Source organism: Euprymna scolopes, chromosome 11, assembly GCF_053919585.1.
Source record: "Euprymna scolopes isolate OS-2025 chromosome 11, ASM5391958v1, whole genome shotgun sequence".
Classification (NCBI taxonomy): Eukaryota; Metazoa; Mollusca; class Cephalopoda; order Sepiida; family Sepiolidae; genus Euprymna; species Euprymna scolopes.
In genome coordinates, this window is record NC_136492.1 from 23,072,155 (window position 1) to 23,097,973 (window position 25,819).

At 33.9% G+C, this 25,819-nt stretch overlaps 1 protein-coding gene across 4 annotated transcripts in view; it reads left to right on the top strand.

Annotated features, from left to right (window-relative positions):
* The window catches only part of LOC145287807 (E3 ubiquitin-protein ligase RNF13-like), a 287,508-nt gene that overhangs the window by 179,912 nt on the left and 81,777 nt on the right, over positions 1 to 25,819 (top strand). For all 4 annotated transcript variants that reach the window (XM_080135655.1, XM_080135654.1, XM_080135652.1 and 1 more), the window contains one exon: positions 11,163 to 11,253. In XM_080135655.1, coding sequence (XP_079991781.1) covers positions 11,163 to 11,253 — 91 coding nt within the window. The remainder of the gene's footprint in view (positions 1 to 11,162; positions 11,254 to 25,819) is intronic.

The window sequence follows — 25,819 nt, forward strand, 5'->3', positions numbered from 1 at the left end:
CTCTTGAATATTAAAATTTGAAATTTAAGAAAGCAAAAATGATATGTGCTTTACAGAAACATTAATTTACTTTTAAAGATATGAAGCAAGCTTTTGACTATGTTTCAAGTTTTTTTTCAAGCAATTTCTTTTTTGTTGATCATTTTTTTCCCGCCTTAGAGATATAGAAATCTCTTTGGGTAGTAGTCCATTGGGATGTTAAAATGGACAGCTTGTAAGTCTATTCAAGTTCAAGCACGTGACTTACATGACAATGTTATAAAACTTACTTCATATTTTTTCTTTAAATGTTTCTTTTAAAGGTAAAAAGCACATTTTGGTTTTGCCTTTCTTAGATTTCGAATTTTATTCATTTCATAGCGATATTTTAAAAAAATACCACATCTTATGACATCGTCATTGAAGTCATGTGTTCAAACTTAAGAAGAGACTTAAAAGCTGTCCATTTTAACATTCCGACAAACTATTACTCGGAGGGATTTCTATATCTCCAAAATGAAAAGAAAAAGACTAACAAAAGGAAATAATTTGAAAAATACTCAAGACATAGTCAAAAGTTTATTTCATATCTTTAAAAGTAAACAAAGGTTTCGTTAAAAAACAAAAACAAAAAAAAAATGCACATATCGTTTTTAACTTAATTTTCAAATGTTCATTTTCATTTCAGAACAATATTTAAAAAGTGCTGTCCTATTTCTCCATTTATTGATTTCTGTAGCAAAAGTTTGAATTATCTCCCCTAACTTTCATAACTATGTCATAATGACAATAAATATGAAAAACTGCAGGATGAATCTTAGCAAATATTTCTTATTTTCCCTAACAAGTAAATAATTACACAAATGGTTCTTGTTATATTTTTTTTTTTTTCTTTTGGCATCCATATTTTATCTACATGTAAAAATGGAAAAGCACCATTATTTTTAATGTTTTTACTATTTATTATGACCATATCTTTCAAGTTGTTGTTAGTTGTTTTTTTTTTGCTTTTTTTTTTGCACTGTCCTTTATCCACGCACACACACAGACACACACATAATGAGATTGACCCTCCAGATTGGGAAATTCATCTCAATTTCATTGGGGGAGGGGGACATTGACTACTAACAGCTGTATTTTAATTAAAAGATTTTGATATTTAAGAAAAAGTATTGGAATTTGACCTTCAACACAATCATTAGTGCTTTTGGTCACAAGTAGAGGGACTCCTCTCTGGTTTCCTTCTACCTTGTTTTTCCTTAGTATCAGGCCTCTACGGACAAATTAATCTTTAGTTAACCTTTGACAACTAAATATTTTTGTTTACTAGCTAAATAGAAAAGTTATTAGCCAAGCCCATATGATTTTTGGAATATGACATCTTCGTTCTATGACAAGTATGTACATCATAAAGATTTTTTTGTATTTTTTTTAAATAAGTGTAATTTTGAATATACACTGAATTTTATGTTGATACTTGAAGGTATAAACATTCGAATTTCCTCAGATGTTTTTTTAAAAAATAGAAGTATATTTTGTTAAACCTTTTATTATTTCAATTGACTTTGCTTGTTTTATTAAAAAAAAAAAGTTGAAAAGATATTTTTCACTCGGTAGTGAGCTTTGCAAGAGTGTCGGTGAAAGAAATACAATCGCTAAAAGATAAGCGTTTCATCATTTCTAGTCGCCATTTTGAAACATCATTCGCAAATGCGACTGTTTCACTCGCAATGTAGATTCCTACACACACACACACACATATATACATATACATATATATATATATATATATATATGCTGAGTATAGTAATGTACATTTTAGTTCTCTGAGTAGGTTTCTGTCAAATTTTAAGTTGTTTTTTTTGCACTGCCCTTTATCCACACGCACAAGGAGCCTGGCCGTCCAAATTGGGAAATTCATTTTGATTTCAGGGTTTTTTTTGCTATTGGCTATTAACATCTGTATTTTAATCTGAAGATTTTGATGTCTGAGAAAGAGCATTGGTATTTAGCTTTCATCACAATCATTAGTGCTTTCGGTCACTCCTTGTCAAGGAACCCCTCTCTGATTTCTTCTACCTTGTTTTGTCCCAGTTTGTTATCTGTCAAATGTGTTTTGTATCTTTTTAGAAGAATACCTTGTAAAAGAACAGAAATTTCTTTGGCTGTAGTTCTCAATATTTCTAAAGTTTCCTTTATTGTGGGGCATAGTAACTGACGCATTCTTCCAGTTGCTAAGTGTTTTGCTTTTGTCAAGGCATTTTGGTTGCATAAGCTGGTGAGAATATCTCTACACTCCTTCATGTCGAAGAATACCTGCTGTAATTCCATCTTCTGGAGATGTATCTCCCTTTAGTCAGTTCATTGAAGGCTGTACTTCAGACATTTGTATGTAAGGAGGTAGGATAGAAACCTTCTCTCTGTCTTTAAAATGTTGATCTAGGGAGTCTGCTTTTGTCAAGCTTGATGTAGAAAAACTTTTCGAATCTTGTGATTAACTGCTTTTAGTGTCAGTTGTGAGGATGCCATTGTGTTCTGTCAATCTTTTGGCTTCATGTTAGTGAATGTTACTTTCAATTCAGTCTGGTTCGGCTGACCTGAATTTGTATAGCTGAAACCATACTTTATAGACGACTCCCATAGAATATTTGGCAACATAAAATGTCTTATTGAGACTCAGAGGGGGTGAGATCTCTTCTAATCATTAAGCCTGTATCATGGCAGTCTTTCAGAAAATTTTGCCAATCAGGAAAATCAGTGTTGAAGGGAAAGTAAGTTTTAAATTTATGCCTTGATTTGAGAATACAGAAATACATTGAAATATATATTTTACTAGCGGGGGTGCCTGGCATTGCCCAGGTGTTTGGAAGTGTGTGTTGAGCAAAAAAAAAAAAGAAGAAAAAGTGGTAGTAGGCAGGCAGGCTTGAACGCCTACCATGAAGGAGTGGAAAAATAAAAAAAGTGACATTCTTGCCAGTGCGTCCATCGCCAAATCAGAAGTGGCGATGGTTTAAATTAAGGCTAGTCAATTGAAAAGAGGGGAAGACTTTCAAAGATATTGGCAAAAAAGCGCCCCTCCCCCCTCCTTGTAAAAAAGTACCCAGTTCAAGGTGAAGGAATTAATATTTTTAGCTAATTTTTTTTATTTATCGTCCGAAAGGTCAAGGTTCAAAACAATACCAAAAAAAAATGAAAATCTGTCGCCTCTGTCAAAATTTTTAGGCAGACATACAAACATACATTTAAACAGACTGGTGAGATTTATATTATAGACTAGCGGGGGTGCCCGGCGTTGCCTGGGTGAAAAGAAAGGGAAAAAAAAGTTTGGGGAAGGAGGTAGGCTCGAACCAGAAGCCTTGAGGCAAATAGCCTGATAATTACCACGACGTTACAAGGGCAGGGAATTGAGAATGGCTGAAAATAAACATTTAAAAAAGCAGATGGTTAAATGAACATGAACGTGTGCTTTTCACGCCATAGTAGTAGAGAAAATGAAATCACAGCACAAATTTTGTAACATAATCTAGATAGTACATAAAAAGTTGTAAGATTTAGTGACCCTTCTGAGCACCCCCTTCCCCAAGCCTTTGGCGGACATACAAAAAAAATGCACCTACACATTTTCAAAACATCGAAAAAAAAAAAAAAAAAAAAACTAACGTAAGGCAAACGAACGCTGTTAAATGTAAAATCGAAAAAACAAAAGAAAACAGAAAAACGAACGTTAAAACTAAAAAAAAAAGAAAAACGTGAAAAATGGTTTAAATAAGCCTGTTTCGTTATTAAAATTTAAAAAATTGGTGGGTACCTGGGTATTTTTGGGTTTCGCTACGAATAAGCGAAGTAAAAAAAAACAGAAAAACGAACGTTACGTGGAAAATGGCTTAAATAACACTGATTCAATATTTAAATTTAAAAAATCGAAAAAAGAAAAAAGACATCTCACACCACGATTCGAACCCAAAATGTTTAGATAACGAACCAACGCGCTAACCAACTGAGCTAACGTGACGTACATGAAATTTAGTCAGTTCTTCAGCTACTTAAAGTAAATCAGGTCATGACGTCATCTGACACATGCGTAGAACCGGTCGTTGTCACGAGAGGACCGTTTTTGTTCCCCCCCCCCCCGTCAAAAATTGTCGATGTCGGGGTAAAAAATGAACGTTTTTGGCCAATTTTTCGATATTTTTCGTGCGAAGGATGCGGCTTCAATATGATACCGAGTTTGTGAATTTTTGTTGTGTCTGTCGTAAGTTTTTAGCGGACACACAAACACACACACATTTTCGCTTTTATATTTATAGACTAGCGAGGGGTACCCGGCGTTGCCCGGGTGTTTTAGGTGTGTTGTGTTAAATAAAAAAAAAAGAAACCGGGGGGGGGGGGTAGGATCGAAGCCGAACCTCTGAGGCAAAGTTTGAAAATAAAATCGGCCAGCCAGAAGTGAAAGATGTTTGAAAGTCATCGAGCGTTACGATGATGACGATGCAAGCATTGTAATAAGCGAAGTAAGAAAAGAAAACGTTTTAATTAAGCGGGGGGGGGGGGGTAAACACAAATTAAAACAGAAAAACGAACGTTACGTGAAAAATGGCTTAAATAATACAGGGTTCAATATTTAAATGTAAAAAATGGAAAAAAAAAAAAGACATCTCACACCACGATTCGAACCCAAAACGTTTAGATAATGAACCAACCCTTAACTATCTACGCTAAAGCGGCCTATATAAAGTTTGTTCAGTTTATCAACTATTTAAAGTAAATCAGGTCACGACATCATGACGTCAGACGCATGCGTTGTTGACCCCCCCCCCCGTCAAATCTGTCTAGACATCTCTCTCTCTCTCTCTCTCACTTCGTCTGCCTTACTCTAAAGACTGGAAAATGTCGTCTGGCTGTTTTTATTTTTAAAAACTTCGTTTGTTAATATTTTTTGTAAGCATATTTTTTTTTTTTACTTCACATGTTTGGCTTATTATTTTTCGTTTAACTATCGAGTCTAACTATTTTTAATGTGGTAATAACTTTGGTAACGTTGCCATAGCGTAGAAGTTCATAGTTTAGCTTTAATTAATTTTTTTTTACCGATAACAACATTTGTAAATTGTAAATTAAGACCGCCATTAGAGGTTGCTGACGTCAAGATCACGTGACATGACTCAGCGGGTTTTAAATACAAGTTGACCCAAAATAGACGGCCGCGTGTATACTTTATATAGAAGACTTGGCGGCCGTATTTTTTGGGGCAGTTATAAATCGATTTAAAAATATGTAATGTTTAACATTAAAATGTCACTTTTTTGGCCCCCCCCCCCCCTGCAGAAAATCGATCAGTTGACGCACTTCTGATGGTCACTTTGGGCTAATTTTTCGATATTTGTCGTCCGGAACGTGGGGCTTTCATATGAGACCAAGTTTGAATTTTTGTTGTGCCTGTCGAAAGTTTTTAGCAGACACACAAACATACACACAAACAAACACACATACATTTTCGCTTTTATATATATATAGATGGTTATTTTAGAATTGATGCTTACTAGCGTAAGGTGCTCCAGTAGTTGATACGTAAATATTGTTTAATTCAAGCAGTAATTTTCCTGGTAGAGGTGACTGGGGACCGCCTGTGAATTCAACATTCCCTTGACACTTCTTCCTTGTGAGGAAGCCGGTTCAACCTCTCTTACAACAACATTCATGAACTAGTAGCCAATCAGAATTCAGAGTATGGACTTGCCCATCTGAGCTTAATGGAACATCAGTGGGACCTGTGAAAATTCCACAGCGGACTCTTTCATATGTAATATATTGATGTTGGGATTCTGTAGATGTTCAGCGTAAATGGAGACGCCTTGATATTATTGTAGCTCTTTTGTTAAAACTGTAAAAGTATTTATCTAAGCTAGCAGGGACATCTGGCATAGCCCGGTGAAAAAATACGCTTAAATATGATATTTTAATTTATGCAGATTTTGTATGTATCATTATAGCGTCAATTTTCTATCGATTCTTATATATTATAAGGGTGATTTCCAAATAAAAAGAAATATATCCATATGACTTGGGTGTTTCAGCTGGAATCGAAACTGAAACCAAAACTTATGAAGAAAAAAAAAAATATATCTATAACTTGAGTTCCTTCAGCTATAACTGAAACCAAAACTTATGAAGAATTCTTGGTAAAATTATTTATTACAAGAAATGGAAGGTCGTATTATGAAGAAAAAATATATGTATAACTAATATATATATAACTTGAGTTCCTTCAACTATAGCCGCAACCAAAACTTATGAAGAATTCTTAATAAAATTATTTATTACAAGAAATGGAAGGTCATCTATATATATAAAAGCGAAACTGTGTGTGTGTATGTATGTATGTATGTATGTTCGCTTTTTCTTTATGTCTGCAAAAGGATTTTTTTCGACGGCTTCTCGAGGCCGTCGCTCATTTTAAAACTTTTTATATCACGGCGAAATCATATCTACGAGTTACGAACGGGTGTCGCCCGTCTATTTAATTTGTCCGACTTTGAAACGTTAAATATTCGACATTTTGGGATCGACGCATATTGCTTTCGTTTTTCGGTATAAAAAAAGTGAGCCTTGATTCGAATCACTGGCCCACGGCCAATGGTCTCTAGAAAGCGATGTAACGTTTGGGCAATGTCGGCTTACAGATATCAGAGGTTGCTTTCATTTCGAGACGAGACACTCCCCTAATAAACGGGGGAGCTGTTTTTCCCCCAAATTAGGTAAAAACAAACAAACCGGGTTATTGACCTCATTAAAAACTGTCCCACAGAAAATGTTAACTGCTCAATAGCTATTGCTTATGTCGTCGTCATCGTAACGCTCGCACAAAATGTTAACTCTACGACTTCCGTGCGGGCACTTGTCAATTCTCTTCTTACTTAAATAAATTCAAACATCTTTCAGTAGCTCATTCTATTTTCCAACTTCGCCTCAGGGCTTCGGGTTCGATCCTACCAACTTACCAAAACTTTTTTTTTACCCCCCCCCCCCCGGGTTTCTTTTTGATTTAAGAGCACACACACACACCTCGTAACACCCGGGCAACACCAAGTACCCCCGCTAGTCTGTAATATAAATCTCACCTGCCTGTTTAAATGTATTTATGTTTGTATGTCTCACAAAAACTTTTCACAGAGGGAATGGATTTTCACGAGATTGATATCATTTTGAAGCTCAACCCTTTGGACGATAAATATCAAAAATTGGCCAAAAACATTAATTCCTTCACCCTCAACTGGGCACTTTTCTACAGGGTGTGGGTCGTTTTTTTTTCGCCAATATTTTCGAAAGTTATCCCCCTTTTTTCGATTCTCTAATCTTAATTTAAACCTATATCACTCTTGGTTTTGCAGTGGGCACAAAAGCAAAGACGGCACTTTTTTTTCTTTTTTTTTTTTTTTCCCCACATTCTTTTTCACCTTTGCGGTACCTGCCTACTACCACTATTTTTTTTTTCTTTCTTTTGCTCGTGCAATTTTCCTTTTTTTGGCTCTTACACACACCTCCACTTTCCTTTCCACCTTCTCATCATGGGTTCAAGCCTGCCTGCCTATTACATTTTTTTTTTTTTTTTTTTTTCTCAACACACACCTAAAACCACCCGGGCAATGCCAGGCACCCAGACTAGTAACAATTAAACTGCGGTCATTCGGAAGAAAAAAAGATCTAAGTGTGACACACAAAATAACACACGCTATCGTATTAATATATAGATTCTAATCTTTTTATAAACTGCCTTTTTTAGTGTTCTTATCAGCTAATCAGAAAGTTGAACAATTACTGCTAAATTTGACAGTTGTGTCCATTGTTTCTCTTTAAACTACTGTTTTTCAATAGCATTACTATGTGAGTAAAATTAGGTAAAATTCACATGAGACATTATTTGTCTCTCTCCGCTCTGTCATTATTTTTATGGCAGGTGTATAGCTGAGCTCCATTCTATACTCCACCCCTTGTGAAACATTCACAAAAACTCCTCTAACTACGACAACTGTCAATTTTCCTTTCACCTTCTCTCTGCCTAAAACTAAATGAAACTTCCTCGAGAAAAGTTTTTTTTTTTTCTAGTATTACATGTTTGTGGAATGAAATACTGCAGAACTGCTTCCCACAGCAGTGTTGTTTTCAAGTCCAATCTGAACAAATTTTGGTGAGCCATCTTTTTAAATCGGATTCTACCAAATTTCGACTTCTTGCCACTAGACTCAAGCAATGCGGTTTAGGAAGTGTAGTTGGAGATTGTGCAACCCTTGCTTCACAGTAGGCTCTCCAGGTAGACATCCTTATGGGAGTTATCCATTGTATCTTGAAGATGGATAAAAAATGACCATATTGAGAGAATATCACCACACATCAATAATAACCTGATACTCATTGACCCTTATTCTTGAGAGGCTTTTTAGCCTTGATAAGTAGTGACTCATAATAAAAAATATAAGCCATCAGATAATGCGGTTTTATGAGGACTGGCTGCTATCAGGCTTCACCATACCACATGATGCCTATTCCCCATGCAGTGTCTTTACAACTCAGAAAACTGCATAGAATCGTTTATGTGAGCATGTTTCTACTTTTTTTTTATTCCATTATTTCTCAAGTAAAATTTTTAAAGATTAAAATTTTTGAAACTAGTGAATTTCAGATTCTTCTTCTCATCTATTTTCATATTTTGACCACAGAGTAACCTTTTTGAACTTGTGTAATCTATACGGAATTTTAAATTGAAACCTTTATTTAATTCACAAGCGTAGAGTGTTCTTATTCTATCAGCCAAAACCGAGCATTAATTTTTATTTTATTCTTAATTATTAAAACTTCTAGTAAAGATAGAACCTTCAATTCCCAAAAGACAAGCACTTAAAATGGATTGCTTATCTACACTTTTATCTGTTGTGCCATATCTCCAAATGATCTATTCTTATCTCAAAATCTATTGAATTTTGTTTGGTCTCAAAAAGTTTTGTATTTGGTTTATTCAAACTACTGTTCTCATCTTGAGTGTTATTTTTCACAACGTTTCGACTGATGTAACCTGTGGCCTTCTTCAGATGTGCCTTGTTAAACTTTGGAATGTTTCTATTGAACTCTACGGAATCTGCACAATATTTGTAATGGGACCCTTTATTTAATCCATGGGGTTAGCATGCTCTCGTTCCATCAGCTATGACTGGGTAGAAGTCTTAAATAATTCACAATTGTATTTTACGTGCCACTGATAATTGAACCTTCAACCTCCAGAAGAATGTAACTTGCAAGTGAATATAACCTAGTACTTCATCCATTACACCACACGTTCTTGAATCCAAATAATAATAATAAACAGTCATCTCAAAAATGAAGAACATCTAAAAAAGAATGTTATTTTTAAAACTTTTTCATAATTGTTTGGCATCTATAAACTTGTTCATGTGTGATGATATTCTCTCAATATCGTTGGCCTTTATTCAGCTACCAATATACAATGGATAACCAGTGTAGGGATGCATGCTTGAGGAGCCTATTGTGAAGCAAGGGTTGCACAATCTCCAACCACACTTCCTAAATGGCACTGCTTGAGTCTAATCGCAAGAAGTCGAAGACAACTAAAAACAGTGCAGGGATAAGCAAAGATCTTTTACATAAACAGCACCTGATATTTTCAAATGTATTAACCGGATTCAATGTTTCTTAACTTTGATGATCTAACAGAAACCGGTCTGTCAACATTATTATGACATCTGGAAATATAGCAAACACTCAATGGTGAACAAATAAATCACTCATTAGAATTTGTGACTGATTGAAGCTTGTGTTTTGATTCCTAAGTGTAGCCGAGGACAACTATATTGAGTACTCACAGATGGGAAGATAAAAGGTTGAGATAATTTTAATCTGATTCAACTCCTGATTTTAGTAAATTTTCAATTGAGTTAATATTTTCAAAGTCAGAATGTAAAAATGTGTTGAACATGACCTTTTAGTTCTTTAACAAAACATTACACATACTTGGAGGTGTTCAATAAGTAATGCTCCTGATCCACTTCCAGTTGTCTGATCTAGCTGAAATTTTGCATATCCAATAATTTATATCTCTACAAGTTATGTGGCAAATTACGTAATGTGGTTTTTGAGTTACAGGTGTGTGAATGAAGTCAGATGTGAAATGGAGCCTGTTGAGTGTATCGCAGTGATCCGGTTTGCGTATTTGAAAGGATACACACCACAGATTTCTGATGAAATGAAAGAAATGTATGGTAATGATTCTCCATCATATGACCTTGTAAAACGCTGGCATCATGTATTTAAACATGACCAGAAAGTTATGGAAACAGCTCAGAGACCTGGTCGCACCCTTCTGCCATTGATGAGGTGTCAGTCAAGTTGAAGATAATTTAGAAGATCGATTTGTGACTATTTGCCAAATAACCCAAGAGGTCAAGATTTGTACAGGGTCTGTGGAAACTATCATTCATGACCATTTGCATAAAGTGCCTGATTCCTAGGTTGCCAACACCATTCCAGAAGTAAAAACATGCCAAATGCTCAAGAATGAATTTGGAGATGTGCCAAGAGGTGAGTCAGTTTAAAAAAAAAAAAAAAAAAAAAAACTGATTACATACAATGAAACCTGGGTCTCTCACTATAATTAAGAGACCAGAGCTCTGTCAATGCAGTGGAAGCACTTGGACTTACCATCTCCCAAAAAGACAAGGGTGCAACTCTCTGTTGGCAAGGGAATACTCAATCTTTTGGGGCTAGAACGGAGTAGATAGTGATGAAATTTTCTGGCAAAGGGTACAACATTACAGGAACATGTTCTGCTTCACTTTGAGGAAATTAAGAGAAGCTATCAAAAGCAAAGAAGGCAAGATTAGCAAAGGTATCCTTCTCCTCCTCAAGGAGAACACTGTGTTCACAACACACGAGACGTCAGATCAATAGCATGGGTGTGTCTTACTATGAAATTCTCCTATCCTCCCTACTCTTCTGACCTTCCACCCCCTGACTTTCACTTCTTCCTAACTATGAAGTTGTTTTTGAAAGGAAAGCAAACAGTATTTCAAATAATACGAATTATCAATCCTCATCTCCAAAATTCAGAGACATAACATTTTTACTTCATTAATCATTTTTAAGATGTGCATTAATTTCTATCTGTTTATTTGCAGATCCTCAATGTTGAAAGTGCCGGATATGATGCCGCCATTGTACACAACTTTCGGGACCATGACAACCTCATTCTCATGGGAGCAGGTGCAGGTAAATATCTCTTTACGATCTTAGATCAGATATATTTTCAAGCGAAAGCGGTATTTTATCAAAAATGTTTCAGGAATAACAACGCATTCATGGAGCAAATTTGTATTGAAAAAAAAGATGGTTGAAGCTTGATTGGGGCATCATTTACACTCTGGCTTCGATGGGACCCTTAAAGCTCATTTTCACTGAATAATTATGAAAATAGTAATAGACTTCATGCCACAGTCAATAAAATAAAGCAGGTTACAATCATTGGACATTTTCTCTGACTTCTATCTTTTCTGCCCTTTTCTTTGCTTCCCAACAGAAGTTGACAGATTTCAGAGATTAAATAATCTCAGTAATTTTGTTTAATAAATGAAAATACAGATAATTTGTGGCTTCATTTTTTTTTTTTTTTGTTATATACCTAGATTTACTTACTACAGTTCAATAACCAATCATCACATTCACCTATTTGTATCACAGACTTTTTTCTCACAATCTGGCTTCTCAGCCATAGTTAACCTTCTGTCTAAAACATGACCTGTCTTTTAACCTCATCGTCAATCGTCCGTCTTGAGAGACGATAGTGTAGCTCTGGTGTCTAGTTGCACTGCTGAGAATGGCTATACAGTCCAACTTGGGAATGGCAGTCCTTCCACACTTGGTGCAGCTGAAGGTGTATGGCTGCTGGGTCTGCTTATGTTGCTGCTTCCGCCTGATTTTCTTCACTGCAATTGCTTCCTTTCACGCAGCTTCTGCATTGGATGTGCCCTATCATACTGCCAGTCGTCAAATCGGGCAATTTTCAGCCAGGAGGGTGATATTACATTGCTTTAGGTCCCTCTTGCAAACATCTAAGAAGCGTAGTTTGGAGTCCCCCTGCGTTTCTTCTGCTCATAACCAGCTTGCCATAGAGAAGTGCTTTAGGGATGCATTCCGTGTCCATCCTCCTGACACGTCCCAACCATTGCAGCTGTCTTTCAGAGAGTATTGCATGCATGCTGCACATGTTGTTTCGTCCACGTAATCTAGTGTCGGGGATCCTGTTTTGCCACTTTATCAATTTTAGAATGTAATGCATATACCTCATGTGGACGCTGTTCACTTATGTCTTGCGTAGGTGGTCCATGTCTGACTGCCATAGATGAGGGTATTGAACATGCAAACCTCTCAGTTAGCCTTGAGATGTTCCATATTCGCTTGCTTAGTTTGAACATGACTCCTGCTGTTTTTGTTATGTTGGTGTTGATCTTGGTTTGATGGTGACTGAACTAGAGATTGTAGACCCAAAATAGGTGAAGTCCATGAAAAGATGACTTAACCGCTTTGAATAGTTAAGAACAATGGAGCATTGGTTAATAGTGTGAACTGTAATTCTCTGTGTTTTTGAGATGAGGTGTTTTCATTGATTGAGATTGTCGGACTGGTTGTTATTGTCACAACATTTCGGCCGTTTTGCCCTCTGGCCTTCGTCAGGTGTTTTGTATCGAACTGGGGAACCGTTTGTTAGGAGTCTCGAACCCAACCCTTTATTATTATTAGCTAGGCTTTGGGACATAGTCACACTCAAAAACAGTGAATCAGCAACTATGTCCCAAAGCCTAGGTACAAAAATAAAAATTGTCTCAGTTGTGAAGGATTTCTCCTCCACTGAAAGAGAACAAGAAATGGAAGTGCCGCATCTGAAGAACAGATACTACACTTTGAGATATTAAATCTTTTATTCATGTTAAAAATACAGTCAAAATCAACGATGAACAAAAAACTTAGGCACATGGCCAACTCAAAAGGGGAGATTGTGGGGGTCGTTGGTCATCCTTGTCACTTCAGGACTAAAAAGTCAAAAGTTTCTCCCAGCTAGTATCTTCTTTCACCATAATACCGCATTCACCCTTTCATATTGGGGGACGTCCTACTTAACTCCCAATTTTTAAAACATTTTTTATTGACGTGTAAAAACAAAAAAGATAACAATAAAATGGTACAATAATTCATTTGTGTCGAGGCGGGGGGGGGCAGATACTACACTTTGATCTTGGCCACAAGGCTGCGAAAGAGAGATAGAGATAATACTAATAATTCTTAAGAACAATAATAATACTAATAGTACTATGCAATAATAAGAACAATAATAATAATAATAGTTCTATGCAATAATAATAATAATAATAGTTCTATGCAATAATGGTGATAGTTCCCTATAAGAATAATGAAAATAATCTAGATGTAAAAAGATTTATTTTAACTATGCAAGAAGAATATCTTAAAGATGTCAAAGTTTATGAATTTTCAAATAAAATCAAAGAAAAAGTACTGATAGTGGTTGTAACCCAACGAGTCATACGTTTACTAGTCTAATATATTAGATTTGATGCCTGTAGCTGATTTACTAGTTGGGCCAAACTTCACTTACCTCTAAAAAAAAGAAAAAAAAGAAATTAGCATTTTTTTTTTCCATATCAAAGAATCACTGCTCATCAAGGCTCAAAGGCCACTCAAGGACAAAGATTAATGATTTGTGTAAGAAATGGTGAAACCAACATCTTAAGGATTGCAGACTGGTTGGATCTTTGCTGAAATTATGGGACGGCTTAAGAATTTGTTAACATTGGACTTGAAAATGACCACGCTGTAATTAGCCCTATGGTATTGTTTCATAGGCGGACAGGTCTTGGGGAAAGAAATTTTGCTCATGGGAGTTTTGTTTGATAATACATAGAGAAAGAAAGAAAAAAATATCAAATGGTATTTAAATAATGATAAATATGGGTGATAGGGTTAGGGCTAGTCTAGTTACATATAACTACATGAAAAACGTCACCAAAAATGAAGACGACAACGGAAGAAGACTGGAAGGCACACCAATGGAAGCATAGGAAAAGATATAAGTATAAAAAAATAGTCAAAAGAAAAACGGTGTTCAGCAATTTTCTGTAATGTTCAATTAACTTGTGTGAAATTATTTTGTTTAAATATAGATTTAAAACTATGTATTCATGCTTATCCTTTGAGTTAAATATGTTCTCTGTTCTCAATTGTTAAAATTTTTCATTTTTTTTTTTTTTCTTTTTTGTATTGCTCAATGTGACCTCTGCTTGTGACCTTGAGCTCTGCAGTCTCTAACCAGTGGTAATTTATGCTCGCTCTCATCCTTATATGGTGTCTTTACAAAACAACTATCAGGATAAGTTAAAATGTCAGCTGGATAATTTTATTTTTTCAGGTTTAACATGACTGAAAGATAATAAAGGAACTGACACAATGTACAGAGTGTGGGGGGGGGGAGACCTTTATTCATAACCTGTTTTCTTAGTGAGCTCTTTTTTTTTCTTTTTTTTTTTTAATATTTTGTTTAAAGTCTTTTTACTTATAGATTTTTCTCAATGAATTCTTTTTGCATTTTTGCTTCAACTTTAATAGATTTTTATGAAAAAAGATATTTTTAAAACAACAATTTAAAAAAAAATTTTTTTTATGCAAAACTAGCTGCATCTAGCCGGTATTGCTTGGGCATAAAAGAAGAAATAACTTCATTGTTTATACAAAAAATGAAATTTGGTGACTTCATTAAATTATTTATTTGTTTTATTACTTGATGAACAGCCAATAATAAAGAACAAATAATAATGATGATGTGAAGTCGCATACGCACATACATACATATATATATATATATATATATATATACTAGCAGGGGGGGTACCCGGTGTTGCCCGGGTGTTTGTAGGTGTGTGTGCTTTTGGGTAAATGAAAATAAAAATCGTTGGCCGGGTGTTTGTTAAAAAAAAACGAAGCCTTGACGCGCAGTTGGAAAATAATAAAGTGTGAAAAAAAAAACGTTCGACATTTAATGGCAGGTGCCCTTTTTGAGTTAATGACGTCAACTTTGAGTGTAGGACAGTGTTTTATTTACCGCGAGTCTGTTCGCTTCTTTTTTTATACGAAAAAGCTTAATGCACATGCGGCGATCGAAAATTGTTGAATATTTATCTTTTCAAAGTCGGGAAAATTAAATAGGTGACCCCGGTTGTTAACTCGTAGATATTATCATTTAGGCGCGATACAAAAAGTTTAAAGAAGTTGTGAGGCGACCGATCGGTTCTTGGAAAAATGCCTTTCTTGGACATACACGAAAACACACACAAACAAACATTTTCGCTTTTATATGTAACTAGCGAGGGGTACCTGGCGTTGTCCGGGTGTTTGGAGGTGGGGTTAAAAAAAAAAAGTAAGTATGAGGATCGAACCCGAACCGTTAAGGCAAAGTTGTAAATTAAAGTGTGAAAAAAAAACAAAAAAAAAAACATGCGACGTTAACCATTGCCCCATCACAAGATGCTAACGGAAACACGTTTGAATTTATTTAATTACTTGGATTTGGCAGGTGCCCGTTTTAATGAGTTAATGAGGTCAAATTTGACTGCGAGACTGCTGAACGCTCCCCCCCCAAGATGTTATAGGAAAAAGACTAACCCACATGCGGTGAGTGACAAATGTTGAATATTTATCTTCCCGAAATCGAGCAAATTAAATAGACAGGCGAGCTTCGTTGTTAACTGTGAGATATTACGATTTATATGTGATATAAAAAGTTTTAAAAAGTTGTGAAGTGAACGACCACTTCTCTGGAAAAAGCCTTTTGTAGACATACAGAAAAAGCGAACACACATACATGCATACATACATTTTCGCTTTTATATTTATAGACTAGCAGGGGTACCCGGCATTGCCCGGGTGTTTGGAGGTGTGTGTGCTGTTAAATAAAAAAGAAACCGGGGAGGGGGTAAAAGTTGGTAGGATCAAACCCGAAGCGCTGAGGCGAAGTTTGAAAATAAAATGTGAAAAAAACATGAACCGTTCGGCCAGCCAGAATGAGTTACTGAAAGATGTTTGAATTTATTCAAGAACCAAATTGTCAGGTGCCTGCACAGAAGTCGTCGAGCGTTACGACAACGACGACGTAAGCAATAGCTATTCAGCAAATGAGGTCAATGACCATGTTTGTTTGTTATAAGCGAAGTAAAAAAAGAAAATATAAAAACGAACGTTAAAACTTAAACAGGGGGGGGTAATCAAAACATCAAAAAAAAAAACTAACGTAAGTCAAACGAACGATGTTAAATGTAAAAAACGAACACGTGAAAAATGGCTTAAATAAGCCTGTTTCGATATTAAAATTTTAAAAATCGGTGGGTATCCGGGTGTTTTTGGGTGTGTGGTTGGGGGTGGATAAGCAAAGTAAAAAAACAAAAAAAAAAACAGAAAAACGAACGTTACATGAAAAATGGCTTAAATAACACTGGTTCAATATTTAAATTTAAAGAATCGAAAAAAAAAAAAGAAGACATCTCACACCACGATTCGAACCCAAAACATTTAGATAATGAACCAACACGCTAACCAACTGAGTTAACGCGACGTACATGAAAAGAATAAGCGAAGTAAAAAAAAAACACAAAAAAACTAACGTAAGACAAACGAACGATATTAAATGTAAAAATCTGTAAAACACAAACAAAAAAGAAAACAGAAAAACGAACGTTAAATCTTCTGAAAAATAAAAACAAAAAAAAAAAACATGTGAAAAATGCCTTATATAAGCCTGTTTCAATATTAGAATTTAAAAAATCGGTGGGTATCCGGGTGTTTTTGGGTATGTGTGGTCGGCGGAGTTGGGTGGGTGTTAATGAAAACCTATGAATAAGCAAAGTAAAAAAAAAAAAGAAAGAAAAACGAACGCTATGTGAAAAATGGCTTAAATAACCCTATTTCAATATTAAAATTTAAAAAATCAAAAAAAAAAAAAAAAAAGACATCTCACACCACGATTCGAACCCAAAACGTTTAGATAATGACCCAACGCTCTAACCAACTGAGCTAACACGACGTACATGAAATTGTGTCAGTTCTTCAAATATTTAAACTAAATCAGGTTATGACGTCGTCTGACGCATGCATAGAACCGATCTCATCATGAGAGGACGGTTTTTTCTTACCCCCCCTGTCTAGCTGCACTGATGAGCAATGATACAGCGAAACAGTACTGTATGTGGATGACATATATATATATATATATATATATAAATACTAGCAAAAGTACCTGTTGTTGACTGGGTTCAAAAACAGCCTACAGAAAATGGACTCTGATTTATGAAAGTATGATAGGTTATGAAAAGGAAGGGTTGTAAATTTGGGGGTGTCAAAACCAAAGCAAAATATGATGAAAGTAAAAATAAGATAGATAAACCCCATAATTTATTATACCATACCTGTTTACACTGAAACACTTATCACAATATTTTGTGGATCTATATTAAAAAACTTTGTGACATATTTTCATTCTATGGAGGTCATGTGCGTACGAACACCCCATAATTTTATTATACCATATTTCTTCAAACTGAAACATAATTATCAAAGTATACTTACGCAGATAGATATGAAAAGTCTTTATTAAAGTTTGTGCCTATTTCCAATCTATGGAGACCAAGCGCAAAAGCAGACCCCACAATTTTATTATACCATCCCTATTTAAGTTAAAACATACTTATCAAAGTATTCTTATGTACATCTATATCAAAAACACTTGTAAATGTTTTTTTTTTTTAATTTTTACTTTTTTTTTTCCATACTTTGTGGACCAGGCGCAAACGCAGACCCCACAATTTTAATGAACCACCGTTCTGCCAGATCAAACATACCCATTCCCGTGTCTCGATACATCTTCTATCATTGTATGTGATCAGTTTTCTTTAATAGTCAACCATATAGGAGCCTATTCATGACCAGACACACACACACACACACACACATTCAGCTTTATATTATATATATATATATATATATATGGATTGATTGCTGTAACTGTTTCATTTCTTTGTCACTATTTTTGGTGATTTCGGTTAAATGACAATTTGTCTTAGTATTTTTTGAATAAAGTAATAATAAAGCAAATTAAGTTTTAATATAGTCTGGTTAGATAAAGTTAAGTTATAGATCAGTGATTGGGTTTTCAACTATATTTACTTTAAGTATTGTAAATTTATACTCAAAGAATTTTGACTTTTAATATATATATATATATATATATATATATATATATATGATCCAAATATGGTGGCATCTGCGGATTTGGTCTCCTTGTGAGTCTGAATTAATGCATATTTTTTTTTTCATAGTGGTAGGTTTCAATATTTTTCTATAAGTAAGATTTTACTAGATTTTTTTTTTTTAGCTTTTATGTCTTATGTTTTCTCTTATGAGTTAGGAAAGTTTCCAATTCATTTTGACATTACTTATCCTTTTTAATCCGGGGGGGGGGGCAAAAACCCTTTTTTTTTTTTTTTCTTTTCTGAGAAACTAATGCAAGTCTCTGATGATTTATTTGGGCTGTTCATACCATCCAACGAAACACGTGTAAGCTGCTGCAATAAAACAATACAAATTAAGTGAATGCTTGTGTGACTTTGGAATGTTTTACCAAGTTATTTATACATATATATAGGCTCATGCATGTGTGTATGTGCTTAGTGAGTTTATATGAGATGACACTATCTATATTAAGAATCAGTTTAATCTTGTTTAACTGCAAAACGTGTACAGTCATGTGATTCTTGAAAAGCTGTTTAGTTGTCAGAAAATACCAGTCAGGTTCAATGACCTTTGTTGGAATATTAGTTTGATTGATATAACTGCTTCATTTCTTTGTCACTGTTTTGGTTATTTCGGCTGAATGACATGATTAATTGATCTTAAAATTAACTGCATGAATTAATAATAAAGTAAATTAAGTTTTAATATAATCTGGTTTGATTTAGTTAAGCTTTTGATTCCCATTAAATCTTGGGAATCATGCAAATGACATTAGTGTGATATCCTGACCATGATGTCAAGTTCAAATCCAGTTGATCTATTGTGATCTATTGTGGGGAAAGGTATTAAACTGCTATTTTCCTCTTCACTATGAATAAAATAATTATTTGTAGCTTCATGCTTCTGCAGTTCTTTATGTGAAAAACTCATGGGTAACCCTACTGTTTTCTGCCTTGGCAATTTTAAAAAACGTTTTACACTCAAAACAAGGCATATTACCACTGGGATGTTTAGGATCATGTCTAACACTGGACTGTGTGGAGTTGAGCAGTAAGATGTTTGTTCACATCAAGTTACGCAAGTTAGCATTGTCAGCAAAACAGGAAACAAGAAGGGAATTCCAAAGTCTAGCAGTCGAAAGGAAAAAACTATTAGAGCAGCTATTCTCAACCTTTCCTCCATCAGTGACTTACTCGGCTTTATTTACTCCCTACTCCTATACAAAAAAATTTCATAGTCATTATACAGTGACAGAAATATAAGTATGTCAAAAAGAACCTTTTCATTGTTTAAGACTTTAGGTTTTGTATAAAAATAATATTATAGACAATAACGAAGCCAAAGGCATATTGGACATATGAATCTAAGTATGTACGTTTCTTCGATATGACAGACTCTGAAAAGAAATAATTATTTTTAAATCATCAGGTACTATAATTATTTTACTCCTGACTATATCATTTTTTATCTCCAGAGGTAAATTTACCTCTGGTTGAGAACCTCTGTATTACAGTAAAAGGTTTTCCAACATCTGGGAATCGCAAGAGTAAAGGCATGGTATTTTTCTGCTTGTTGGGTTAGTCAAAAGTATATATGTTGAGAGCACATTTCATTAAAGTACTCATAAACTACAAAGATGCAACAGTGCAGGACCTATTAGATTTGACACTCTTTCTGAATCTTTTATTTACTAGCAGGCTGCCCGGCATTGCCCAGTCAGAAAATATGCGTAAATATTATATTTTGATTCACACTGACTTATTGAGCCGATTTTCTGTTGATTATTATCTAGAATATAAATCTCACCTATCTGTTTAAATGTATGTACATCTGCCTAAAACTTTCGACAGAGGTGACCGATTTTCACAAGATCGGTATCATTTTGAAGCTTGATATCTTGGATGACAAATACTGAAAAATTGGCCAAAAACATTGTCCTTCACTCTCAACTGGGCAGTTTTCTACAAGGAGGGGTCAATTTTTTGCGAGCCATTTTTACAAGTCATTGTATCGGTTGGATTGACTTTACCTAATTTTAATGTTCCGAACTTCCGGTCGTGTCATGGAGAAGCAGTAAAACATCAGATTTTCTTTCACTTTTCCGCCTTCTTGTCACTGGTTCAAGCCTTCCTGCCTACTACCAATTTTTTTTTTTTTTGGCTCAACACACACCTCCAAACATGAGGGTAATGTCGAGCATTCAGGCTAATCCAATATATAGTAATGATTTTAAAATTTATAAACTTTGATTTGATTTGGGTAACTTCCACTTGAATTGAAACCAGAATGTTTAGTGCTCCAACCTTAGTCGTTATTCATATCTCCAGAATCGTTACTATCTGAGCTACCAAAAGATGGATACAAAAGGTTAAAAATCAAATTTTTTTTTTTTGAGCATGCACAAATGTTACAGCAGGCATAACGTTTTATTCGTCTTTCCCTTCTAAGTGTTAACGAGCATCTCTCCCCCCTCTCTGGCTTTCTTACTCTTTCTATTTTCTCTCTCTGTGTCTCTATAAGAGAATAGAGAAGGAGAGAGGGAGAGAGAGAGAGAAAGAGAGAGAGGTGAGTAAACGTGGAGGTAGACACGTTTACCAGAACCAAAGGTCAGCTGACCAAATTATGTATGTGTGACGTGGTTGGCTAGATCTGGGAGATTTGATTTGAGCTTTGAAGAAGACGGACGTTCTTCCATGGTCTCCCCCTGACGTGTGTGAAGAAGTGCCCACACAAGAGATTTCACTTTACACCTGCTGCAGGACCTCTGGGGAAAGTGAAATAAAATCTATAAAACCATTTCATCGTCTTGGAGTGATAAATCTTCGTCAAACAGGTATCAAGTCTCCCTCCAGGATGAGAAATTCCCAGATGATCCAACAGCGAGAAGAAACAGAGGTAGGTTCAGAAATTACATGTCACATACACGATTCCCTTTATGATAATCAAACACACAACCATTTATATTAGAGACAATCATACGCACACGGAATCGTTCTTATGTTATATAGAAAACGTAAAATGTGCCCCTAAATGAAGAACTCTATATAACATATTCAAATGTAACAAAAGCTCAATTTGGTACCCCTCAAGGATAACCTCGATGATTGAATATATAACATAAGGTCGGTCGGTTGTTTTCAATTTTGGCCTTTTAGCACAATTTTTGCCGGCTAAAAACCAAATTGAAAGTGTGCTACGGGTCCAAATATCCTATGTATCCACTTTCTACTCTGTAGACTACATATTCAGAGAGGAGTTTAGTTGAGACTTTTCGCACATACACTGAAAATCATTAATAAGAACACAGTTAAACTTTTATTCTCAACCATTGCAAATTTAAGTAAAATTATAATTAGTTGAAATAGTGGTAAAATTAACAAAATAGTGAATAATAGTAAGATTGAATCAGGTGAATTAAATATTAAGAAAAACTCTAATTGTAGACAACCTAATGAATGTCCATTGGAAGGCAATTGCTTAGTTTCTAAAATTGTATACAAATGTGAAGTTAAAGTGGATAATAGTAAAAAGATAAAAAGAGGGGGACCTGCATGTAAGTTCAAGGACAGATAACGAAACCATATTGCATCATTTAACATTGGGCCATAGAAGGAACCAAATTAGAATGAAGATAAGGATAGAACAAGAATAAATATCAAAAATAAGAAGAGAAACACAACTGCATTAAGTGATTGGGTTAGGGAATTATGTAAGAATAAAATAGAACTTGAATTAAAATGATCAGTAGTGGATAAAGCTAGAAAATATAAACCTAGTAAATGAAAAAGATGTACTCTATGCTTACTTGAGTCATACAACATAGTGAATTCTAAAGAAGAATTTTTAAACAAAAAGTTTGATGTTATACAAAGCTGTCTACATAGAAATAAATTCCTATTGTCAGGCCTTAGACCTGATGAAAATAATATGTAAACAATAATAATTAAAGAATATGTTGTGAAATGTAAGTGTAAAAAGTGAATTTAAAATTTAATATGGGTATTTTTGAATGGTGCAATAAATAAAATAGTAGGTCGCTACCTTAACATAAACTAAACTAAATATAACCTAAATAAGGGAAATATAATAAAATTTAAATTTAATAATTGTTATTGGTAATAAACTAACACCTGAAATATTTCAATAGCATTTAAAAAAAACAAAAAAAATAAAATATTAAGTAATTGCAAATGATGATCAGATTTTAATGGATTAAAATAGACTAAATCAGAATTTAATTAATAAATTTAACCTAGATTGCTATAAAGAGAATAATGTGAGAACTACAAGGTTTTAAAATTAAGCCTAGGAGATTAATAAAGACAAATCAAAATATTGAATTATAAATATAATGGAATTTCGATAAAATTATGAATCGCTAAATGTAGGCAAAATCGAGTTATGTCACTTACACTGTCTCGGAATACTGAATTTTACGGGAATAGTAAAAATTTAAAAAATAAATAAATAAATAAAATAACATGTTTATATTAAAATAAGACTTGAAATAATAGATTTAACATTTAAAGTAATTACATAACCAGCATTAGGTGAAGATAAATATTAATTAAAAATTATTTAAATAAACCTTTTAATAAGTTTTTCTTTAAAAATAGCAATCAAAAGAAAAGGATAAACAAAAATATAACATAAATAAAAATTTATAAAAAACTAAGGCAAATTGAGAAATGAATAATTGGATATATAAGAAGACTAAAATTTTGAAGGCATAGTTTAGGATTTAGGGAGCAAATCAACTAAATAAATCAGAGTGGAAAAAAAATAATTATAAAAATTCGAAAAAACTGCATTAAAACAGATTAAATGAATGTAAAGGTAGGAAATTGTATAAGTATCATCTAAAAATATGAAAAAGCGATACATAATTTGAAGGTAATCGAAAAAATAAATCAAGAAATAAAAATAAAAGGATGAGAAAGAGGTGAGTCTAATTGCTTGATCCCTTAAAACAGGTATTTTGAATATATTCATATAAATGATGAATGTATTTTAGTGTCTGAAGAGTAACTATTTTTGAAATATTTTTTAATGATATGTTTACATTTGTCCAAATTGTTATGAAACAATCGTAACACCTAAGGAAATACACCATATGATGTGTTCTTATTTATATTTTGCCTGGGTTTTTGCTAAAAATTATATATATATATATATATTTCTGCATGCTAAAACATTTTTATCTTATATTCTACGAAATTATGAAGAATGTAAAAACTATGCATAAATAGAATTCAGCGTAATAGTGAAATGAAATCATTTAATAAAAAAAACATAAATGAATAAGTAATTAATACTTGTTTTTTAAAGAAATATGCACATTAGTACACTTTCATGTAGTTGCTTCCATGTGCATGACTGAGTGTATTAAGAAGTTCGTTTTAATTTATTAAAAGAAAAGTGTGCTTTTAATATCAATGTCAGAGCAAGAAAAATGTTCAACCTTATACATATAGATCGATATACAATGTATCATTTACAATACCTACTCCAACATAAATGACTCAAAAAGGTTGAATTGCTACCAAGCAGACAAAACTACATTAGTCTCTTTGTGTAGCATTTTCTATTCGTGGTGAAAAGAAATTAACAAACATATTTCTATAAGTAAAAATGTCCATATTCGAACGTCAGTTTGGAATAAATTTGTTGATGAGATTTGAAAACCTGCACTATTTTTAAATATCCTCATGCTATTATGAAATGCTTTGCTTAGTGCTGAGTCGATCATGTTTGTGGTCTGTCACATTTGTTAGAAATAGCATGTTCATTGGTCTGTCACGTTTGTTAGAAATAGCATTTTCATTGGTCTGTCACATTTGTTAGAAATAGCATTTTCATTGGTCTGTCACATTTGTTAGAAATAGCATTTTCATTGGTCTGTCACATTTGTTAGAAATAGCATTTTCATTGGTTTGTCACATTTGTTAGAAATAGCATTTTCATTGGTCTGTCGCATTTGTTAGAAATAGCATTTTCATTGGTTTGTCGCATTTGTTAGAAATAGCATTTTCATTGGTTTGTCGCATTTGTTAGAAATAGCATTTTCATTAGTCTGTCGCATTTGTTAGAAATAGCATTTTCATTAGTCTGTCGCATTTGTTAGAAATAGCATTTTCATTGGTTTGCCGCATTTGTTAGAAATAGCATTTTCATTGGTTTGTCGCATTTGTTAGAAATAGCATTTTCATTGGTTTGCCGCATTTGTTAGAAATAGCATTTTCATTGGTTTGCCGCATTTGTTAGAAATAGCATTTTCATTGGTTTGCCGCATTTGTTAGAAATAGCATTTTCATTGGTTTGCCGCATTTGTTAGAAATAGCATTTTCATTGGTTTGCCGCATTTGTTAGAAATAGCATTTTCATTGGTTTGCCGCATTTGTTAGAAATAGCATTTTCATTGGTTTGCCGCATTTGTTAGAAATAGCATTTTCATTGGTTTGCCGCATTTGTTAGAAGTAGCATTTTCATTGGTCTGTCGCATTTGTTAGAAATAGCTTTTTTTTTGGTTTGTCGCATTTGTTAGAAATAGCATTTTCATTGGTCTCTCGCATTTGTTAGAAATAGCATTTTCATTGGTTTGCCGCATTTGTTAGAAATAGCATTTTCATTGGTCCGTCGCATTTGTTAGAAATAGCATTTTCATTGGTTTGCTGCATTTGTTAGAAATAGCATTTTCATTGGTTTGCCGCATTTGTTAGAAATAGCATTTTCATTGGTTTGTCGCATTTGTTAGAAATAGCATTTTCATTGGTTTGTCGCATTTGTTAGAAATAGCATTTTCATTGGTTTGTCGCATTTGTTAGAAATAGCATTTTCATTGGTTTGTCGCATTTGTTAGAAATAGCATTTTCTTTGGTTTGTCGCATTTGTTAGAAATAGCATTTTCATTGGTTTGTCGCAATAGTTAGAAATAGCATTTTCATTGGTTTGTCGCAATAGTTAGAAATAGCATTTTCATTAGTCTGTCGCATTTGTTAGAAATAGCATTTTCATTGGTTTGTCGCATTTGTTAGAAATAGCATTTTCATTGGTTTGTCGCATTTGTTAGAAATAGCATTTTCATTGGTTTGTCGCATTTGTTAGAAATAGCATTTTCATTGGTTTGTCGCATTTGTTAGAAATAGCATTTTCATTGGTTTGTCGCAATAGTAAGAAATAGCATTTTCATTGGTTTGTCGCATTTGTTAGAAATAGCATTTTCATTGGTTTGTCGCATTTGTTAGAAATAGCATTTTCATTGGTTTGTCGCATTTGTTAAAAATAGCATTTTCATTGGTTTGTCGCATTTGTTAGAAATAGCATTTTCATTTGTTTGTCGCATTTGTTAGAAATAGCATTTTCATTTGTTTGTCGCAATTGTTAGAAATAGCATTTTCATTGGTTTGTCGCATTTGTTAGAAATAGCATTTTCATTGGTTTGTCGCATTTGTTAGAAATAGCATTTTCATTGGTTTGTCGCATTTGTTAG